At 38.5% G+C, this 20,179-nt stretch overlaps 2 protein-coding genes and 1 long non-coding RNA gene across 3 annotated transcripts in view; 2 read left to right on the top strand and 1 right to left on the bottom strand.

Moving 5' to 3' along the window:
* Window positions 1–5,136, bottom strand: part of LOC106873218 (meiosis regulator and mRNA stability factor 1) — a 59,560-nt gene extending 54,424 nt beyond the window's left edge. The window contains exon 1 of the mRNA XM_052978480.2: window positions 5,100–5,136. Coding sequence (XP_052834440.2) covers window positions 5,100–5,121 — 22 coding nt within the window. The 5' untranslated portion in view covers window positions 5,122–5,136. The remainder of the gene's footprint in view (window positions 1–5,099) is intronic.
* Window positions 110–18,421, top strand: LOC149137163 (uncharacterized). The gene is made up of 3 exons (XR_016240685.1): window positions 110–1,424; window positions 14,565–14,937; window positions 16,858–18,421. It is a non-coding gene; the product is annotated as an uncharacterized LOC149137163 (long non-coding RNA).
* On the top strand, window positions 7,270–8,476 carry LOC149137164 (uncharacterized). The gene has a single exon (XM_089347227.1). The coding sequence runs from the start codon at window positions 7,372–7,374 to the stop codon at window positions 8,329–8,331; it is 960 nt and encodes a 319-aa protein (XP_089203353.1). The 5' UTR covers window positions 7,270–7,371; the 3' UTR covers window positions 8,332–8,476.
* Window positions 18,422–20,179: the final 1,758 nt, after the last annotated feature.

The raw sequence follows: 20,179 nt of genomic DNA, 5'->3' as shown, positions 1-20,179 counted from the left end.
GCAATTATGTTTGTCGGGTCGCCTTTTTTTTTTCCTTCTCTTTTTTGTGCTGCATAGTGTTGATTTTGTTTGCTTGAAAGTTTTTACTGTTTTTGCTGCTTAGCAGCGGTTCAGTTGTGCTTTCTCTCCGTGAGAGGTGGCAGGGTATTACTCAACTAACTCTGTTTATTCGGATATCAGCGAATTGTTGTCATTAGAGGAGGAGCTCGTGAGAGCGGGGAAGAAAATGGATAGGCGTTTGGAAGGAAAGACCTTCGCGGAAGCCACAGAAATTCGTAAAAAGGAGGTAAATGTGAAGAATTTGAGAAGGTTCGAAAACATGGTGGATAGAGATGGTGGTGATGTTAAATTGTCACCACTCGAGGAAATAATGGGAAAATGGAGAGATCATTGTCTACTAGGTGTACTCAGTGGAAGAAAAGCTCACTTTAGAGTCAACAGAAGTAATCGAGAGAGTACAGGCCAATTTGGCGATATATAACTTACCTTGCCAGAGGATGCCGTTTCGGAACAGTGAACGTTCATTTCAAAAGCATCGAGAAAGCAAGGGAACACTCAGTAACACCTCTGAAGACGGACAAAGTTGTCCTCCTTCCAATGTACTTGGGAAGAAGGGCTGCCAGAGTCAAGGTGGAAGGAATTCCCTCGGAAATAAACGTGGCTTGGGTGGCGGCAGCAGTGTTTCTGGGAAGCAAAGAGGAAGTGACAATCATCCAGGCCACAAATACAGAGGCCACGAACTGGCAAGGTAAGGCTCTCGAAATCATAATTCAGTGCGCTACGAAATATCTGGAAAAAATGGTAGACCATAACCATAGGTGAAGTCGTGTTGACTGTGAAACGTAGAATCCCTCGCTGCTACAAATGTTGCCAAAAGGGCCACAACAGAGCAGACTGCCCTGAGAAAAAGAAAGCCGGAAGAACGGAAGGGACCAGAGAAGGAAGAATTATGGAAGGTGGTGAAGCAGAGAAAAAGGGAAAAAAGTGAAGATGAACAGGAAACCCAACCAACACCCATCCCACCCATACCCTCCGCAGACACCAAACCTCCATTCCCCTCCTACACAGATACACAGAGAAAGAAAAACAGTCACAACAATGTACAAAATACCCCTCGCGGTGAGATATGTTGTGCTTGTATAATTACGGAGGATATAGATGAGGAACTACTTAACAAAAATAACAACGTGGAAAAATGTAAAGTTTGTAGAATTATAGGAGTGCACGAACGTAGGATGGCACCTGTATATACTGATGTCAGAAAAACAAAAAGGAAGAAATAGCTAAATTTAAGAAAGGACAGGAATGTCGGAGGATAAGCGTGGATATTGATAAAATACAGGACAATGTGACATACAAGGAGCTAAAGGAAGAATACGGTATAGATATACGGAAAGACTCAAGATTTAAAAGATAAAATGGAAGTAAGTGATGCGGCTTGACGTGAGGCAAGCAACACATTTTCATTATCATTTTCATATTATATTTTATTGTATTTTTTCGTGCTGTGTGTCACCACATATTTTTGTATTGTTCCCTTGTGGGCAAAAAAGAAATAGGATTTTAATTATGTTTGTCTCCTTTTTTTGAGGTGCGTGTCATTTATTTTTGCTAAAAGTTTTTGTGTAAACGGTTGGTGTTGTTTTTGGTACTGCTTGCAGCAATTTTTTGTGTAAAGCCATCAGTGTTTGGTGGTGGTGAATTTTCGGTGATATGAAGAGTTATGCTGTGGCAACGAAGAGCCGACCTTCTATCGGCGCGAGGGTGCTGAAGCAGGAATTGTGGCGTGGTAAGGAAGAGCTGTACAAGAAATACAAAAACCTGCGAGGAGAGAGGGGTCGAATATTAGGTTGACCCTACCAGGGGGAGAAAAATTGAAAATGGAGAACGGAACAATAACATACAGAACTTTTTCGAACAAGAGTAGAAAACTCAAAATGCGCTACAAGAAGAAATAGATGAAGTAATAGAGGATTATTTTAAAGACAAAACCTCTTTCTATACGAGAAGTAAAGCATACGCATCAGTGGCGATTACTTTTGTGCAAGAGGAAGATGCAGAAAAATACGCCTCTGAGGTAAAGTTCGGCGACAAATGGATATTGATGCCCAATTTTGACGGATGAGTGTATATACAGTTAGGCTGGGCAGGATTCCAACACGCATTGATCCTGAATGGATTATCACAGGAATTTTTTCGGATGATAAAGATAGGAACAATGAAAAATTAAGGATAATATTGATGAACCGAACCCAACTAATGAATTGGTAGGAGTACGTGATGTGCCAGGATCGGTATAAAAAGATGCTAGAGACTTTGGAGCTTCCCAATGGGGATAAGCTGGAGATAATGTTGGTGGGGGAAGACCTAAGTGTTATGAGTGCGGCGAAAGGGAGGCACTTAAAAAGGAAGTGCCCGAGGATAGTGAATGAAATAGCAGAAACTGAAAATCAAGAAAAGGAATGAGGAGGAACAGCTGATGGAACAAGATTTCGTGGAGGTAAAATCGAGAAAAAGAGAGGAAGAGGTCGTCAACGATGATGGAACAAAAGAAACAGACCAACCAGCAATGTTAAGTAAAAAGAGTACACCAATAGGATCTCCAGTTAAAAATGACACAGACGGGACAATGCTAGACAAACATACAGACTTCTAAGCACACAAAAATTCAGACCCACACACATAAACAGGAAGATAGGCAGAGACACAGAAATATAAACAAACAGACGCTAGAAAAACAAGAATTACAGAAACCGAAAAGGACAGACGTACTAACGAAACCTGCAGATTTACAGTCACACAAACAGACACTCACAGATACACAAACACTCAGATATACAATCACAAAAAAGCATAAACACAAAATTGCAAAAACAAAAACACAAGACACATAGCATAGACACAGGGTGTTGAGATAAATATCAATTTATTTCAAGATGATATGATGCCATGTAGATGTAACATATTCTATTTGAGAACTATAGCACAAAGGTAGTTGGCTGAGCAACTCAATGAGATCTGTAGAGCCAGTTCTCTAGCTATATTTTACCTCTGTCAATTTGAAAACGACACACTGTTCCTACAATAGTTGTTCCAAGTGAAGTCCAGTTAAATGAACCTAAAATTTAAAGGGTATTACCATTGTGACTATCCTGTCTTTTGCATATCTACAGCTACATTGTTCAATGTGTACTTACATTTTTATTAAAGAAATTATGATTTAAGGATGATTCAGCTGCTATTTCTAGCATGTCAATTGTTTATGTAGAGGCTCTTTATTGTATGGGCCTGTTGCATTTTCTCCTCTATCCAGTCTGTTTTGCTATTTCTTAAGGCACTGATTTCCCAGAAGTAAAAATAGCCAAATTTTTTGAGCTACTCTCTGTTCTTTAAAAAAAAAAAAAAGCACATTGGTTTAATCTAATTTTTTAGATTTGTAATATAGCTTCTGGTTAAAATATTTATGGCAAAAACTAAAAATCTATTTTTTCTGAGACCTGTTTTTGGATCCCATAAAGATTTGAAACTGGTTGCAGATTTTTCTGACTGGAAGTTTTACATCTCCTCCACACACTAAAAGAATAACAATGTTTTGTTATTTTTTTAAGATCATTAATAGGTTAATTAAAATGAATTTGTAGATATAGGGATGGCTATGTGGTTAAGAAGTTTGTTTCCCAACCACATAGTCTTGGGTTCAGTACCACAGCATAGCACCTAGGGAATTGTCTTCTATAGCACTGGGCAGACCAAAGCCTTGTGAGTGGATTTGGTAAATGGAAACTGAAAGAATCTCATTGTGTGTGTACATGTATGCTTGTTTCTCCTTGTGTTACTGTCACACAAGCAGTATCATTTATTTCCAATATTGTGGAAACATGTGACCATTGGGAAATATTACCTTGTTTGGAAACAAATGGTGGTTGGTGACAGGAAATGTAATCAGCTATAATAGATCTATCTCAAACTTCATCTGATGCAAGCAAGTATGGAAAAGTGGATGTTAAAAATGATGGTAGTAACAAGCCAAATGGAAGGTAAAAGGTAATTTTTTTTATGTTGTTGTTGGCACTCCATCGTTTATGATGTCGAGGGTTCCAGTTGATTCAATCAACGGAACAGCCTGCTTGTGAAATTAACGTGCAAGTGGCTGAGCACTCCAGACACGTGTACCCTTAACGTAGTTCTTTGGGATATTCAGCGTGACAAAGTGTGACAAGGCTGACCTTTTGAGTTACAGGCACAACAGAAATAGGAAGAAAGAGTGAGAGAAAGTTGAGGTGGAAGAGTACAGCAGGGTTTGCCACTATCCCCTGCCAGAGCCTCGTGGAGCTTTTGGTGTTTTCGCTCAATAAACACTCACAATGCCTGGTCTGGGAATTGAAACCGTGATCCTATGACCGCGAGTCCACTGCCCTAACCACTGGGCCATTGCACCTCCACTAATTTTTTTATAAACAGACAGTGAACTGAATTGGCTTCTTCTGGACTAAGCACAAGTTTTAACAAAAAAATATTCTTTTGAATAGACACTTGTGCACTACTTATTCATGGTAGCCAAGCTGCATCTATAAGGCCTGTCAACGTTCTACAAATAGCAGCCAAATTATTATCAAGTCACCTTACTGAAATGGTAAAAAGGGACACAACAGATAATACAGACTTTTCTTTTAAAAAATGGAATATAGACCTGAATGTAGAATAGAAACAAGATGAGATAGTCATGGCTGGAATGCTTTTGATCATACTTTTGCTTGATCAGAGATCATTTGGGCTTCATAGCAGTAACAAAAATCCCGCATTGGATTTCACACTGCTACTCCAACACTCAATCTAGTAGACTGTTGTTTCAGCAAATCTTTGAGAAACTTGCTGTATCAGAATTGACCACGTGCACTGAAAGTCCAGCTGAACCAAAAGTGATCTTAGTTAATCCAGCTGTATGGTACACTGACATTGCTAAAACAAAATACTATGTAAGATATTTTCTGTATCAAAACTGGTTGACAATAGCTAACACAGTCATGGACAATCTATGGGACTTTCTGAATAGTGTCCCTAATGAAAAATTATCTTGAATTTTTAGTAGTGTAACTCACCTGCAGGTAAGACATGTCTCATGTAGCCCACTTTGCATAAAAAGTTGCCTATGCCTGATCTAATCTCTGTGCCACACTTGCAGTAATGTACTGATCACAGCAACTCACTGTCATTCTAATTACTGATATTATTCTGATCTTGCCAACTATCATCACCACTACAATGATTCCAAACACTGCTACCATTATCATGATTGCTATTAACATGACCCTTGCTACCACCACCTAAAATAGAGTCAACTGTAGCAATTAGTGATCATGAAAAAATTATTAGATGCAGTTTAACCAAAATCCTTAGATTAATGTTCTAATGTTAAATTACCTTTCAGCTTCCAATTACATAAACATCAATAGTTGGTACGACAAAGGTAGTGTCTTTCAGAGTATAGTTTAAATTTTTCTAGGCTAGTGAAATGTAAGTATAATTAATTTGAATTTATTACAATATAGAAGATTCTGTTTTTATGTCCTTTTATATAGTTTCTAACATTGGCACATAGCCAGACATTTAGGGGAATAAGTTTTCAAGTTACTGTTGGAATTAATTACTTAGCATTACACAGCAATAAAAGAGATGTAAAGGTGTGAATATTATGCCAAATTAGATATTTCACTGATCATGTGGTTTTTACAGTTCACATTTGTTGTTCCTGATATACAATGTCTCTTCCTAACCAAGGACTGCACTGCAATGTGACAGTCCGGAGATACACTCTCTCCACTGTCCAGTTGATTTCTAAAGGAATGTAGTTTCTGGTGGTGGACTCAGCTGAGCTCGACCGTAGCTGTTCTTTTGCACTTAGTATTAGTGAGGGAATGTATCTAAATATCTACATCGGAGATAGATGAATGGTAGCGTCTACAAGTTCGATCTACAAAAAAAAAAAAAAAAGCAGCCAAATTTATCTCAAATTTCCTAGGTAAAAAGGACATCTTATATTAGGTGTTTCTGGGCACAATATGTCTAGGAGTAAGACGATAGTTACGGTTGGAATGCCTTTGATCATGGGTCTGTTAAATTAGGACTTCTAGGTGTACTGGGCCTGTAAGAGTTGACTGATTTTGCTATAGATAAATGCAACGTCAGTCACGTCAGGCGAACGGTCCAAATTTTCGACAGGTAGCTTGATGTACTGTTTTGTCTTGATATTAATTTTCGATATGCTAAAAGCACCGAAGGTTCTATCGCAAGAAAACGGAGACAAGTGGACGCATAAACAATATATATATTGTTTTTACAATGTCTCTTGATACACAATGTATATCTCTTCCTAACCAAGGACCGCACTGCACACTCTGACATGCTGTGATGACACTCACATGTAGTGCAATTTATATATAAGCAAGACAATTTTTTTTCATTTACAAACGCTCTTGAAAAAAAGAAACAATTTTATGGAAGAAATGCTGTTGGCAACGAATATTCTAGTGTAAATTTACTACCAAAAGCTTTAAAATATTTGTGGAATTAAAGTGATTTCACCTTACACAAAGTTTTCAGGATTCTCTATATATTTTGAATTATCGAGCCTCATAGAATAAAAGAGGGTAGTCAATTTTTACGTTTTGTTGTTTCAACATACTGAGGTCATTAGTAGAGGCATGGGCACAACAACATTCCATTTTCCATTTTGTTCAAACATTTGAGAAATCGATTTTTCGTTAGATGGCCCATTTTAAAAGTTCTTTTGACCAGATTTAAGAGGCTAGGAAATAGCCGATGAATGTCTCCGTAAATATAGATATAAGAATGTCTAGCATGAAAGTTTAATTTAACTTGCACTGTTCACTGGTCTAGACTTGATCACATTCTCTTTGCGGCGGGGGTAAAGACTACGCATACCACCCTTTTTCAGCCTAACCATAAACACCAGGTGTGCGTATTCTTTACCCTCACCGTCTTTGCTATCCGATACTTGAGGACTTCAAACATGTGGTGTTCGTTTTTAGCTTAAATGGTATTTCGTTCTATTAATAGATTAATTACAGTGAGACAAAATACTTACGAAAAATGACCTTGTAAATTCATAGATTTATTCTTAGATTTGCCTTGTGTTTGACGATACATATATTAAAATGTGTTAAAATCTACTTCTGAAACGCAGTCACATGGCTAACATCCGGTTTACTCGTGAAAACCCCACGAGCAAAGAACTAACGGACATGCGTTCAGTGAGACTCATGTTTCGCTGCACTATGTTGCTATGTAGTATACGGAAAAAGAATCATAAAACAATATATATGTTTGCCAACTAAATTATACCAAGTTAAAATGAATCCAGAAAGAAAGCAAAAGGTCCGCCTTTATCTTCAGCGTGGTGACAAATTTCCAGAGAAACTTTATGCAGTAGTTGAGGACGGCCGTATTCTTCGGTGGGACAGTAATGGCGTAAGAATATCACTAGGCTTTCCTACACAACAAAATGCTTCAAATTCCTTAATTGAAGAAAATCCTGGACCTAAAAACTATGAAGCTTTAGTAATGGACTTATATCCAGGCTTTGTTCAAATTCCACAGTTTACTAACCTGAGGCGTCTTTTCCGCGAATATAGTTTTGGCTGGCATGTGTCTTCTAGAGGTGTTTTTTCATTCAGCCACCCTTACTTTCGAAGAGGCCGGCAGGATTTATTAGCAAATATAAAGACCAGGCGGAAAACCATACCTTTTTATAAATGTGGCTTCGGTCAACGTGTTAGCCGAAGATCTCTGAAACTAAAGAGGGACCCTGATGAATTTGATTATTCCGAGGAATTACCCCCTGATTTCCATGCGGCACTGAATAAAAACAATAACAGTCTAGAAGAAGAAAAACTAGCTAATGTGGGACATTGTGAAAAGCAACGAGAAACTCGAAATAGACGGTCAAAGATTAACAATGAAGCTGTTTCGAAATTAGACTCAAAGCATGGCAAGTTCGAGCAATCAGAAATGGAGTCAGGTAGACAGCGTTTCATGAAAAAACTACAGCTGAGAGATATCCTCTCCTCTTACATTAAGAACGAGTTTGAAAATGAGCAGGATATTCAATTACTCTCTATGTACCCGTTCTGTTGGAGCGGAATTTTCAATGGAGCCAATGACACCACTGACCAAGTACTGACAGAAACTCTCTCCTCACCATTTGACTCAACACAAGCAGAATATATAGAATGGCTTTCTGGCAACAGCGGTTATTTGAGACCTGTTTCAAATTCTGGAGGTAACATTATTCGAGAATATTGTCCACTGTGAAGATTATTACTCTTACTTGTACTTGATGGAACACATTTGTCGCCTTTAGTTTGTTTTGACTATTTTTGCCTCTCAACCACTCCTACCACCAACATAATCATCAATCTTGTTTACAAAGAAAGTAAAGGTTTATACATCAGTAAAATGGTATCGTTTTTCCATTATTTCAAATTATTTTTCGCAGATTTGTTTAAATTTTTTTTCCTTACAAACATAATTCGGTGGGTTTGTTTACTTGTCTCGTTTTATTGATTGATCTTCAATATGGAATGGTTTTTATTCAACAGATTGTAAATATTTGACATTTTCTTCCCATATAGTTCGAACCTGTATTCCGAAACCCTCCACTCAATATTCAATTAAGCCACTTTATCATAATCTCCACTTGAAAATTGAACTCTCCCAGAGAGAAGTTATAAAGTGTGTCCTATAACCTATGACGTCTTCGTGGGGAAACTTTTCCAACACCTGTTCCTGAAATATAAATCATCTTTTCCTAAATGAATGAGATTATTAAAAGATTGATAGTTTTCTCTTTTTACTTGCTTCATTCTTTAAGAAATTGTTCACCGTTACTAAATTAATATTTATTTAGTGACCATTGTTTTATTTTAACCACGAAATACGTTTTACACGGTAATTGTTCCCATCTAAACGCTAAACGAGGAAAAATACTAGAAATAGAAAAAATTCCGTTCAATTACCTGCGTATTAGATGCAGCTGGAAGGCTTTAACTTGTCGTGCAGAGCTAACTGATTATTAACTAATGTTACTATCCAGAAGAGTTAATTTAAAAGTTACTTTCATAATTTTCTCGCACCCAAGAACACAACTTTTTTTTTATTAAGATAGACCCTTATGTGAGTACTCGGTATGCTAGAAATAGAAGCCAAATGTCTTAAATCGTACTTTATTTGCAATGGTTTTCAAACGGTGTGCCACAGATTAAACAAACAAACAAATAAAACAACGTAAAACATTTTTCAGTCATAGCCAATCTGCAGCTCTCAGAAATTTCTGAGTAGCAGACCTGACGAAAAATTACCTCGAGGCCTTTTTTTAGTAATGCTGTCTGCCTGATGATGAACTGTGTCTTGCCACCCGCTTCTCGAAAAAGGGTTACCAATACCTTCTTTAAAACAGCAGAAAATAATCAACTATTACTGTATTTGAGCGTTTTGAAAAGTATGAAAGAGATTTTTCTTAACTTTCCTCCTTTTTAAAATTTTATTTGATGACGATTATTTAAAAACTTTCCATGTGAAGCACACCACGAATTGAGAATCATTGCCCTACCGTTTTATAAATGGAACGACACAGGGGTTAACATATTCCTAGATACTCCAAAAGAAAAATAGGATGGTCTTTTATAGCTTTGCTCGTTCATGGCTGACATGGCGCTACCTTCTTTACTATTGAAGCAATAAGAAAAGGCAAATTTCCGCACGATTTACACTAAGAAAAAAAAAAGAAAGTTGGATTTTTTGTGTGCGATCAAGTACCCTGAACTCCAAATATGCTGCAAATCCCTTATTTTGATTCGGAAAAAAAGGAGGGGCGAGTAGGGGGGGGACCCATCCCGGAATCATTGGAAAAGTTTTTTTCGATGAATGAATTACTGTGACCTAATATGCTACAAAATCGGGGTGGGGTGAGGTGGATCTTTTCACTCGCACGAAAAAAGGGGGAGGGGAAACGCCCCCCTTTTCCGAACCTAAATAAGGGATTTGCAGCATATTAGATCAGGGTACTTGATCCCCCCACCAAAAAAACCCCGATTTTTTTTCCTTAGTGAAAATCGTGCGGGTCAGGGGTGAAATTTCCGAGGTTTCCACCTCACTCCACCCCGTTTTTCGGACCCCAAAAAGGGTTTTGTAGCATATTAGGTCACTGGAATTCATTCAACGAAAAAAGAAATTCCAATGATTTCCGGATGGGGGGGGGGGGGGTGTCCCCTCGCCCACCCTTTTTTCCGAACCAAAATAAGGGATTTACAGCATATTAGGTCAGGGTACTTGATTGCACGTAAAAATCCGAGTTTTTTTTTCTTAGTGAAAATCGTGCTGGTGTTAATACAGAAATTTACCTTTAATATACTTTAATAAGGCACAGGCGTGACTGTATGGTAAGAAGCTTGCTTCTCAACCACATGGTTCCGTATTCAGTTCCACTTCGTGGTACCTTGGGCAAATGTCTTCTACTATAGCCTGGGGCCGACCAAAGCCTTGTGAGTGGATTTGGTAGACGGAAACTAAAAGAAGCCTGTCATATATATATATATATATGTTTGTGTCTCCACCCATGCTGGTGTGTTGGCAGCCGGTGTTGGTGTGTTTACGTCCCCGTAACATAGCGATTCGGCAAAAGAGGCCGACAGAATAAGTACTCGGCTTACAAAGAATCATTCATGTGGCCGATTTGTTCAACTAAAGGCGGTGCTCCGGCATGGCCGCAGTCAAATGACTGAAACAAGTAAAAGAATGAAATAATACTGTCTGAAAAAAAAAAAAAAAGACGGGATTATTGAAACATCTTTGGTTATAGTTATGCTTATCAAGCTTAATCTTTATTCATTTTTAGCTTTGCTTTTATGAGTTCTTAGCATCTAATATTCTAAATGCAGCTGTAAAACATATTTGGAGCTGTTACACGTTTAATAAAGCTAGTGTAACTTCGTAACCCAGTAAGAGTTTATTAACTACTCGACAGCTGACTAAAAGGTATTTTCTCGTCGCTGATTGCCGCATGGCATACATTTGATTGGGGCACTAGCGTAGCTGGAGTGTGTGTGCCGGCCGGGGCAGCCCTTCCGTTTGCCGCCTCTGGACCCCACAAAAAAACGCATATTGTTTACAGCAGACCCAAAAGTGGTGCTCCTTTAAAAGTGTTGCCCGGGGCGGACCGCCCCTACGGCCTTCTCCCAGCTAAGCTAGTGGGTGGGGTGGCGAAGAAATATTTTGAATTAGAATCCGTAGAGTTACTTTACTCAGAATAATGCTTGCAGCAACCAGTCTTACTGAGAATCGTCACTAGTTGAGTGATCGTCTACTATAGGAAGACAGAGACTTTGACATTTCAGGATTGCTTTTATCTGAGAGAGTATAGGAGAAAGAGATGGCTATATAGAGAAGAGAAAGCAATAACTAGATAAAATAAAAAGAGTGAGACATCTGTTCAACTGATGTTTCTCTTTCTCAGACGATTGTCTGTTACGAAGAAACGTCAGGTTCTTATTCTCCTCAGGAACGTTTAACTAAACGCACTAAAACTTTTTGGCGCAAACCTTTACATGTTTAATAAGACTGTTTCTTGACCTTAGAAGGTAAGCATCTTTAAATAATTGTTTCCAAGGCAGGAAAGATCCAGTTGTGAATCAATTTTGTACATATATATAAAACGTGTGTGTATACATGCTTACTATAATTTCTAGGCTCATTAATTTTCTTTATGTACATTCTTTTCTCTCCTACACTGAGCTTCCAACTCGGAACTTGAATATGCTGAGATTATTCATTATATGTAAGAAATAAGGGCGGACCCCCCCGGAGTTGCTGCCCTATATATGTTAGAATTTTTTCGTTTTGGTCGGGATTTTTCCAGCTTATTTTTTGTATCGCACATTACGAAACATTACAGAGAAAGCCTTAAAAAAAATTTTAAAGCCATGTTTTTTAAACGTTGTCTCAGTCACCATTGTACCTTTGGAACAGCAAAATATAGGGGTGGCTGGAACAAAATTGGTAATTTCTGATTTATTTTTCTCCAAGTGGTTGGAAGAAAACAGAAAAGATCTATTTTTCCATCTCCCACACAAGACAAATAAACAAACAAAAAAATATATACCGTTTCATTTAGAACAAAGTGCTGCTACGACGAACTTACAATGATAGACAGGGAAACGAAAGATATTTTTGGTCCCATTATACTTTTTTCAATTAAAACTTACTTTCTACATTTTAAACTACTGAAATTATCGTTTTATACATACTGCATTAAAAATTCAAATTTTGTTTTTCACACATCCACTTGTAGTGTATGATTTTAATCGTGAAAGGTACAATGAAGAGAAGGCGAATTACAAGTATTTCAGATTGTGGGGTATAAATAAAACAACGAAAAGGAAAAACAATAGGGGTTGGGGTACAATGAGTTATATTTCCTGCATTTTTAACTTTCGGAAAAAAAAAGTAAAGGTTTTTTTTACAGCTGTTCACTATCTCACAAAAACTACATCAGCTAAGCAAATGACCTCTAAATGCATTAAAAACAATGTAACATATTCAGAACACTATTTCAGAAAATTATCTCTGTTCTCTGAGAATACAAAATAGAAATTTAGGTGGGGCAAAATGAGTCCAACGAATGAAGGTAAATTTGTTTTTTCAGTTCTTTACATTTGCAAAAAGATCCATATTGAAATTAGTCATTACTCATTTTGCTCCAGTTTAGATATTTCTTTGAATATTGAAAATTATCAAATTAGTCATTAGTGTGGGGAAAAAAATAGACTTGGACTCCAACAAAGAGAACTTTTTGATTGTTAAACACCAAAAATTATCCAGCTACAATTATAATCGGGTCAATGTTGAAGAAGAATTTATTGAAAAAAAAAAGTACTTGTCAGTTAACTATGTTCCAAACTCTCTCAACGTCAATAACAACTATGCTGACCAAATTTGACTCCCCCAAACTATGTAACAGTACAGACATCCTCCAAACTATGTAACTATGTAACAGGCATCCAGCTCCGCCATGTTGATGTAGTTGCAGTCGTCCTTCTTCCTGAGCCAGGCCGCATTCTCCACTACGATACCTCCACTTTCCAGGACATCTCCCGTTGCTATGCTGCTAGCATCACACCACACGATCTCATTCTTCAATTTGGGCACACACCAGTTTCCTCTCACTAGGTCCTCCGCAGTCACTCTCTTCAAGACTTCTTGCATCATAGCAGTTGTCTTCTCACTCACTTTGTTACTCCACCTCACTCCTTCAGCTCGCCTCTTGATGAAGTTGCATGCTGTCCAGAGCCATCCTACAATCGGGTAGTGTCCCAGCAGATTCCCACACATAGAAAACAGTTCTCGCTTACTCGTCTTGGTGCCTAGTTCTGGGATCTCATTCTTTCTCCGAAACACCAACGCGCCGGTCTTGTCTCTCCGTAGCTTGAGTTCCAATGCAGCTCCCCCTTCCATCGTCTCCGGTGTTTTGGCACTTAGCCCGAAACTCTTCAGGTGGCTTATGACCTCCTTTGCCGACACTATGCTCTCGTCCACTAGGATGTCGTCAATATAGGAATTGGTGGCTCTTTTCACTTTGTCCAATTTTCCCAGGATGGTTTTGAAAATCGTCACTATAATCTTCGGTGCTGAATTCAGCCCGAATCCCAACCTGGTCAGGCAGTATGTCCAACCCTTGTACCTTACTAGCTGATGTTTCCTCAGTTTCTCAGCCACATACAGCTGCAGGTATGCCGACTTCAAATCGACGATTGTTGAGGCCCCTATCATCTGCCTCCACTCTCTCAAGGTTTCGCTGCAAATGTCCGTGACTTCGCCGCCCGTATGGCACAATACGTGGTTGTTCAGCTCTCGAAAATCTAATACTGGCCTGACTTTATACTTCGCCGGCTGCACCACTGCCATCAGCGGTAGCACTCCACTCTCAACTTCTTCCTTCCAAGGGATCATAATGCCTTCCTTGATCCATCGTTCCACCTCTCCCTCGAACTCACTTATGGCATTCCCTTTCAGGGTATGGTAATAGCAGCCTACTGCATTTTTCAACGTTGAAGGATCTCCCTTCCAGTACCATTCTACTGTCCTTTCCACGTTCCTTGTTCGACCCCTGTCCGCCGCTCTTTGACCCCTTCTCGTTGTTGCAGTCACTGCTAGCGGTGTCGTCCTGCAACACAAGGTGAGGACTCTGGCCCGAGATATTACCTCTTCGATCGCCATGGAGTGAATATTCGGCAGTATTTGCAGTTCGACCGACATGTGGTCAGGAAATTCAGTCACAAACGCTAATTTAACTGTTTGTTCCAGTGCCTCGTCTTTGTATTCTGCAAATTGGCCAACCTCCTGATTTCGTTTGCAAACACATCGACCTGTTCACCCGTCCACTTCGCTTTCCCCAGTCGACCATATACCATGAATGGCCCTCCCATTAAAGCCTCCATCAGCGGGATTTCTATTTTTTCTGTGTTTAACTGGTCCTTCTCCTCCATTTTCAGGTATAGCGCCAACGCCGATCCATCAAGGTACAATGATATGAAACTCGCTAGGTCATCTATACTGTGGAGTCTTGCCACCAACTTAATTTTTTTTCAACCAAGCGGCGACGTCTCCCTTGCCGCAAAATGGCCTAACCGTCTCGTTCGAAACGCGGACCATACCCATCATTTTTTATTTTGAGCCGAAAAAGCTTGTGATGTGAAGGAGGAAAAGACGAAAGCAGAGAGAGAATTACGGTAGTCTTACCTGTCTATCTGGAAGAGTCTATCTGGAAGGGTCACTAGCAACGTCCACAAAACAAAACTGAAAAGTAATGTTTGTTGCCAGGGACAGGTGTCCAGTATTGAGGAAGAGCAAATATCCTGAAACCAGGTTGGTCTACTGATCTTGTCAAATCACTATATGGTAGGGGTACGTTCCCCTGCTTGCAATATATGGGATACAGGTTGTGCTGTTAAACAGCTGGAGAAGGTGTTCTCCTGGGCTTAAAAAATAGTGTTAACGTCCTTCCGTACGGAACAGCCATGATGAAGTGCCAACATACATTACTTTTCAGTATTGTTACTACTTGCATCTCTAGATTTTGCATCTAGAAAGTTTGGAACTGGATACTTTGCTTGATAACAAAACTTTTTCTTTTTAATTTGAAGCATGAGGTACATTAATAATATAATGATGGATGCTATCACATTTAATCGAAACAGCCAATTGAACCAAAAAGATATCTTTTAGGTGATTTCTTCATACGAAACTAATTTCAAGAAGTTTATCGTATAATACTGGGATTTACTTGAGATAAACAAATTCATACATTCTCTGCATCTTTGCATGGAAGTTTCGCTTGTATTGAAATTGCTAATTGGTAACAGTGAGTTGTGGATAACTTCATCGCAATAGTTAAAATATCATTAGTGACTTCAGTAAAGATGTCTTCAGTAGAAATTTAAAATATATGATAGAATAAATGAATTATTTAAAAGTTAAAGGATGTATAGTCGCTAATAAGATTATATTTTTCCAGGTTCTTAACCTAATCTTTACGAGTTAAATTTTCGATATTTTAAATCTGTTTGTCAAATAAATCTGTTTAAATCTGTTTAAATCCGGGATGGGTCCCCCCCTACTCGCCCCTCCTTTTTTCCGAATCAAAATAAGGGATTTGCGGCATATTTGGAGTTCAGGGTACTTGATCGCACGCAAAAAATCCAACTTTCTATTTTTTTTTTCTTAGTGTAAATCGTGCGGGTGTTAATACAGAAAATTATCATCAAAGGCTAATTTAGCGTGCTTCAACTTCAGAATATCATTTGAAATGGTTGTAGGCTGTTCATCAATATTGTAATACCTAAGTCGGATATAAACTGTCACGAAACTTTCTACACTCACTGACAGACAGTAGCTGAATGTTGTCCTCTGTTTTTGTTATTTTTATTCTAGCTCCTGCAAGCAATGTTCAAGTAGATTTACTGTCAAATGTCATTGTCTTTCATTGTTTTTAAACTTTCAGTAATGAGACAATGAATACCTTTATATTAATTAATTTATCGTACTTGTGGGAAGATATTGCAAATTATTCTGCTTTTCAGTTTCCCCAAAACAGACAGTTTTAAAAATATCTAAATCACAGTTGAAGGAAACTATTTTGCTCTGTATCTATACCGCTCAAATATCAAAATATTTCTACATGGTTCAAAGCTAAGATATTTATAAACATCTTTTTACTTGTCTGAAAATGAACTTTCAACCAAAAAGCACACGTTAACACTTTGCCTTTGACAGATATCTACAAGTATCGTCGAACATTTTTAACGTTAAGCAAATGCACAACATTGAACCAAGGGAAATAACTCAAATAACGTCACTTTCAAAGCAGGCACTGAAGTGGAAGTTATAAACTTAAGTTTGAAGGCCAACCCATTTTAATTAAAATTTCGCTCATTATGAGGAAAAATTACTATTAGCATAATGTTTAAATGTCAAGAAAGGTAAGGAAGCCATTTCCAGAATTTAAACTAATTGAAAATTGAATTAGAGACTGCAGTATATAGCGAGTGTGATCCTTGGCATTTATAACTCCAGACATCTTTCGGTCTTGTTAGACCTCTTCAATGAAACAATCTAACCACTACTAGCCAGACTTTAGATGACTTTGAATGGATAACCAATGGTTAGTGTCACAAAATGATTAAGGAAAAAATATCTAGAAATGCCTTCTGCATATAAAAAATAATAGTGAAGTGGATGCAACATCTCACCATTCAATTTTTGATTTCACTAAATTCCTTTTTGAAGTTGCAGATCTGATTTCAAGCCCAGCAAAATTCAGCTATGAGACCGCCGACGTTTCCAGTTTAATCCAGCTTGTATTCGTGCGCTATGTGAAAGACGATGCAGGGATGTGTCTTCTCTTTTAGCAACTCTAACAGAAATCGTCATCTGAAATGGTGAATTCACTACTTGTGATTGTCCTTGAATAAGGTCTGTTGAATTGAACAACATTTCTTATTGCTCAATAACATTACCCTTAGCAGAAATAGAGAGTAACTAAGTTTGAGAATGCGGAACAGAAAGTATCCTGTAGTTGTAGTTATTGTATGTAAGGTGGTGAGCTGGCAAAATAGTTCGAATAAATTACTTTGCAGCATTCGTTCTGAATTCAAATCCCGCCAAAGTGAACTTTGCTTTTCATCCTTTCAGTGTCGATAAAATAAAGTACTGCTTAGGGACGGGGTCCATGCAGTATGAACTGATCTTTCCCTTTCTAAATTGCTGGCCTTGTATCTAAATCAGAAACCATTGTTTTTGTTGTTGTTTAACCCCAGGTCAACCTTGATTGAGCAAATCTATGAACGGATGCATTCCAGCTGTGATCATCCTTTCTTTTCCCTATGTGCAGGGAATTCAAAACCACATTATCCAATGTATCTTTTAAGAAGGAAATTTAGATGCTATTTCTAACAGTCCAAGAGACCTCGCAAAGGCTTATTCGTTGTTTCGAAATTTGTCGTTTTATTCACATCAGTGACATGCAATGCAAACTGATTATCCGTTTGTTCATGAATTCGCTTTTTGACTTATTCACGAAGTACGAAGCTAATGGCGGTATAGTGCAAATGTGGTGAAAGTGTTGTGTGTGTGTGTGTGAGAGAGAGAAGAAATAAAGTATATAAAAACTCATACGCGCAGGCTTTTCTGTACACATATATTGCTTGTGCGTGCATGTCTTAGCTAACCGAAGAACTTAGTAAATGAAAGCAAGAGGTAGATGCAGACAGAGATAAAGAAAGCGAAATAGAACGAAGTAGAATATGTGAAGAGGAGGGCGCAAATAATTTCGTCGACTATCATCACTATTATTGCATTTCTAATTAGGATTTTTCAGATGTAGCCTATGGCAAGATGACTGTAGTTTCACAAATTTCAGTCTAGATAAATTGAAAACCTCCTTTCCTTTACTTTTGAAAAGTTTTTGAATCTTGTTCAAGACTATTCAATTGGAGACCGTTCTTACCAAAAGTTATCACAATCTTTTATTAACCAATATCGGAACATCTGTGTAGTCACCGTGTCTGTTAAAAAGAGTACCGTGTGGATGTTCAACTGCTCGGATGACCTCTGAAGGACAAGAGAACGAGGGATTACTTGCACGTACAAGGGTGAGACAGAGGTTGTGCTTGCTGCAGTGCTCTTTAATATGTTTCTCATGTGTGCCACCAGACTTCTCCATACCGATAGTTAACTTAGCAGCAGCCTGATAGTGGCAACCCTTCTAACATCAAGAGGCCCCATGCAACCGTCAGATATTGTAGAGAGCGAGTGTTGGTGTTGTATTACACCTGTAGTAACGCCGTGCGCATGCGTAGTCTCACGCATGCGTGGAATTAAACAACCAAGCGTTCCCGCTTCTATTCTATCTCTTTCTCGGTCGGCCAGCCATGAGCATGGACGTGTCAAGCAGTGTCTCCAACATTCCAACTCTGGAGACAGTCTCTTTACGTGTTTAGCTGTCTCTCTTCATCTTTCGAACTTACGCTCGACAGCTCGCTTGCATCTACATACCAAACGTCCCAACAACAATGCTCACACACACAGAAGCTGTAACAACAAACAAGAGCTAAAGATGTATATATTTACCACCTGAATAAATGTTGTTTAAGTTGATAGTCTGGAGTTCAGCGTTCCGTTATATTCTCTAATTTTATATAGGAAAGTCAGGTATACATCTAATGATGTATAACCAACTTTCCTATACACCAAAATACTGTGATCTAGTGGTTTATTCTCAGAACGCTCTTCGGGCTGTCCTTACCTTAACAACGAGAGTGAATGCTAAGGTAGGGTGACTATCAACACCATCCAAATAAAAGTGGTCAGCTCCACCAAAAAGGAAGTGGAGTGCTAGTGTCCCACTCACTGTAACCGATTTCACTGTTTGTGATAAGCAACTGGCAGTGATGTCACTTATCAAATAATTGTAGAGCATTCTCTCTGAGGGTAACAACATTTACAACGAACATACAAAGACCAACTACAAAAGAATTGAAGGTATGATACTCAGCGCTAGCAGACGAGGCTGAGACACTCGATAAGTACGCCCCATGTCCGATATCCACTGAGTGGTATACTGCTAATTGTACGTTGATCGATGATCACCTTGTGGGCCGAAGAAGATATATATATATATATATATATATATTATTTATTTATTTATTTATGCACCCTTTGTTAAAGCCTAGCCAGGCTCATGGGCTCGGTTTCCCGGTTTCTATGGCGTATGTGTTCTCCCTTCCCAGCTGGGCGGGATGCCAGTCCATCGCAGCTTTAACCCAAGAAACAGGAAGTAAGAGTGAGAGAAAGTTGGGGCGAAAGAGTACAACAGGGGTCACCACCACCCCCTGCCAGAGCCTCGTGGAGCTTTAGGTGTTTTCGCTCAATAAACACACACAACGCCCGGTCTGGGAATCGAAACCGCGATCCTCCGACCGCGAGTTTCGGGATCGATGAAATAAGTGCCAGTTGAGTACTGGAGTCGATGCAATCAACTTACCCCTCCCCCAAATTTCAGGCCTTGTGCCTTTAGTAGAAAGGATTATTATTATAATTGATATTCACTTACCAGCGCATATAATATACACAGGCTAACAAACATCACCCCTTACACATGAACATAAGCGCGCTCGTACACACACACTCATTTGTGTGTGTGTGTATATATATTGCTATATAAATTTAGGGTAAAATAACCCCCTTGACCCGCACTCACTTATTACACTTGGTATAACACTAGTGTAACAATAATGGGGTACCCTCCCAGCAGTATATTGGATAGATACTATCCCTTAGTGGGTTGAATCCTCGACCCCTAACTCTCTTGCATTATATATATATATATATATATATATATTACTTGGGAAAGAGCTTGCATCGTAACTGTATGTCACACCCTATCACTGGAATGGTTGAGTAGGAAAGCTGCATAACAATGCAAAAATATTTATAAAGACATGGAAATATGATTAGTAATCACGATTTGGGTGCTAAAAACATTTAGAAAATGTACCACACAACAATCTATTCAATTGTCATAAGTAAAATACACGATCTATTAACCAAT

Source organism: Octopus bimaculoides, chromosome 2 (assembly GCF_046866305.1).
Source record: "Octopus bimaculoides isolate indiv1 chromosome 2, ASM4686630v1, whole genome shotgun sequence".
Classification (NCBI taxonomy): domain Eukaryota; kingdom Metazoa; phylum Mollusca; class Cephalopoda; order Octopoda; family Octopodidae; genus Octopus; species Octopus bimaculoides.
Note: the sequence above shows the minus strand (reverse complement) of the source record. Positions and strands in the feature narration are given on the sequence as shown.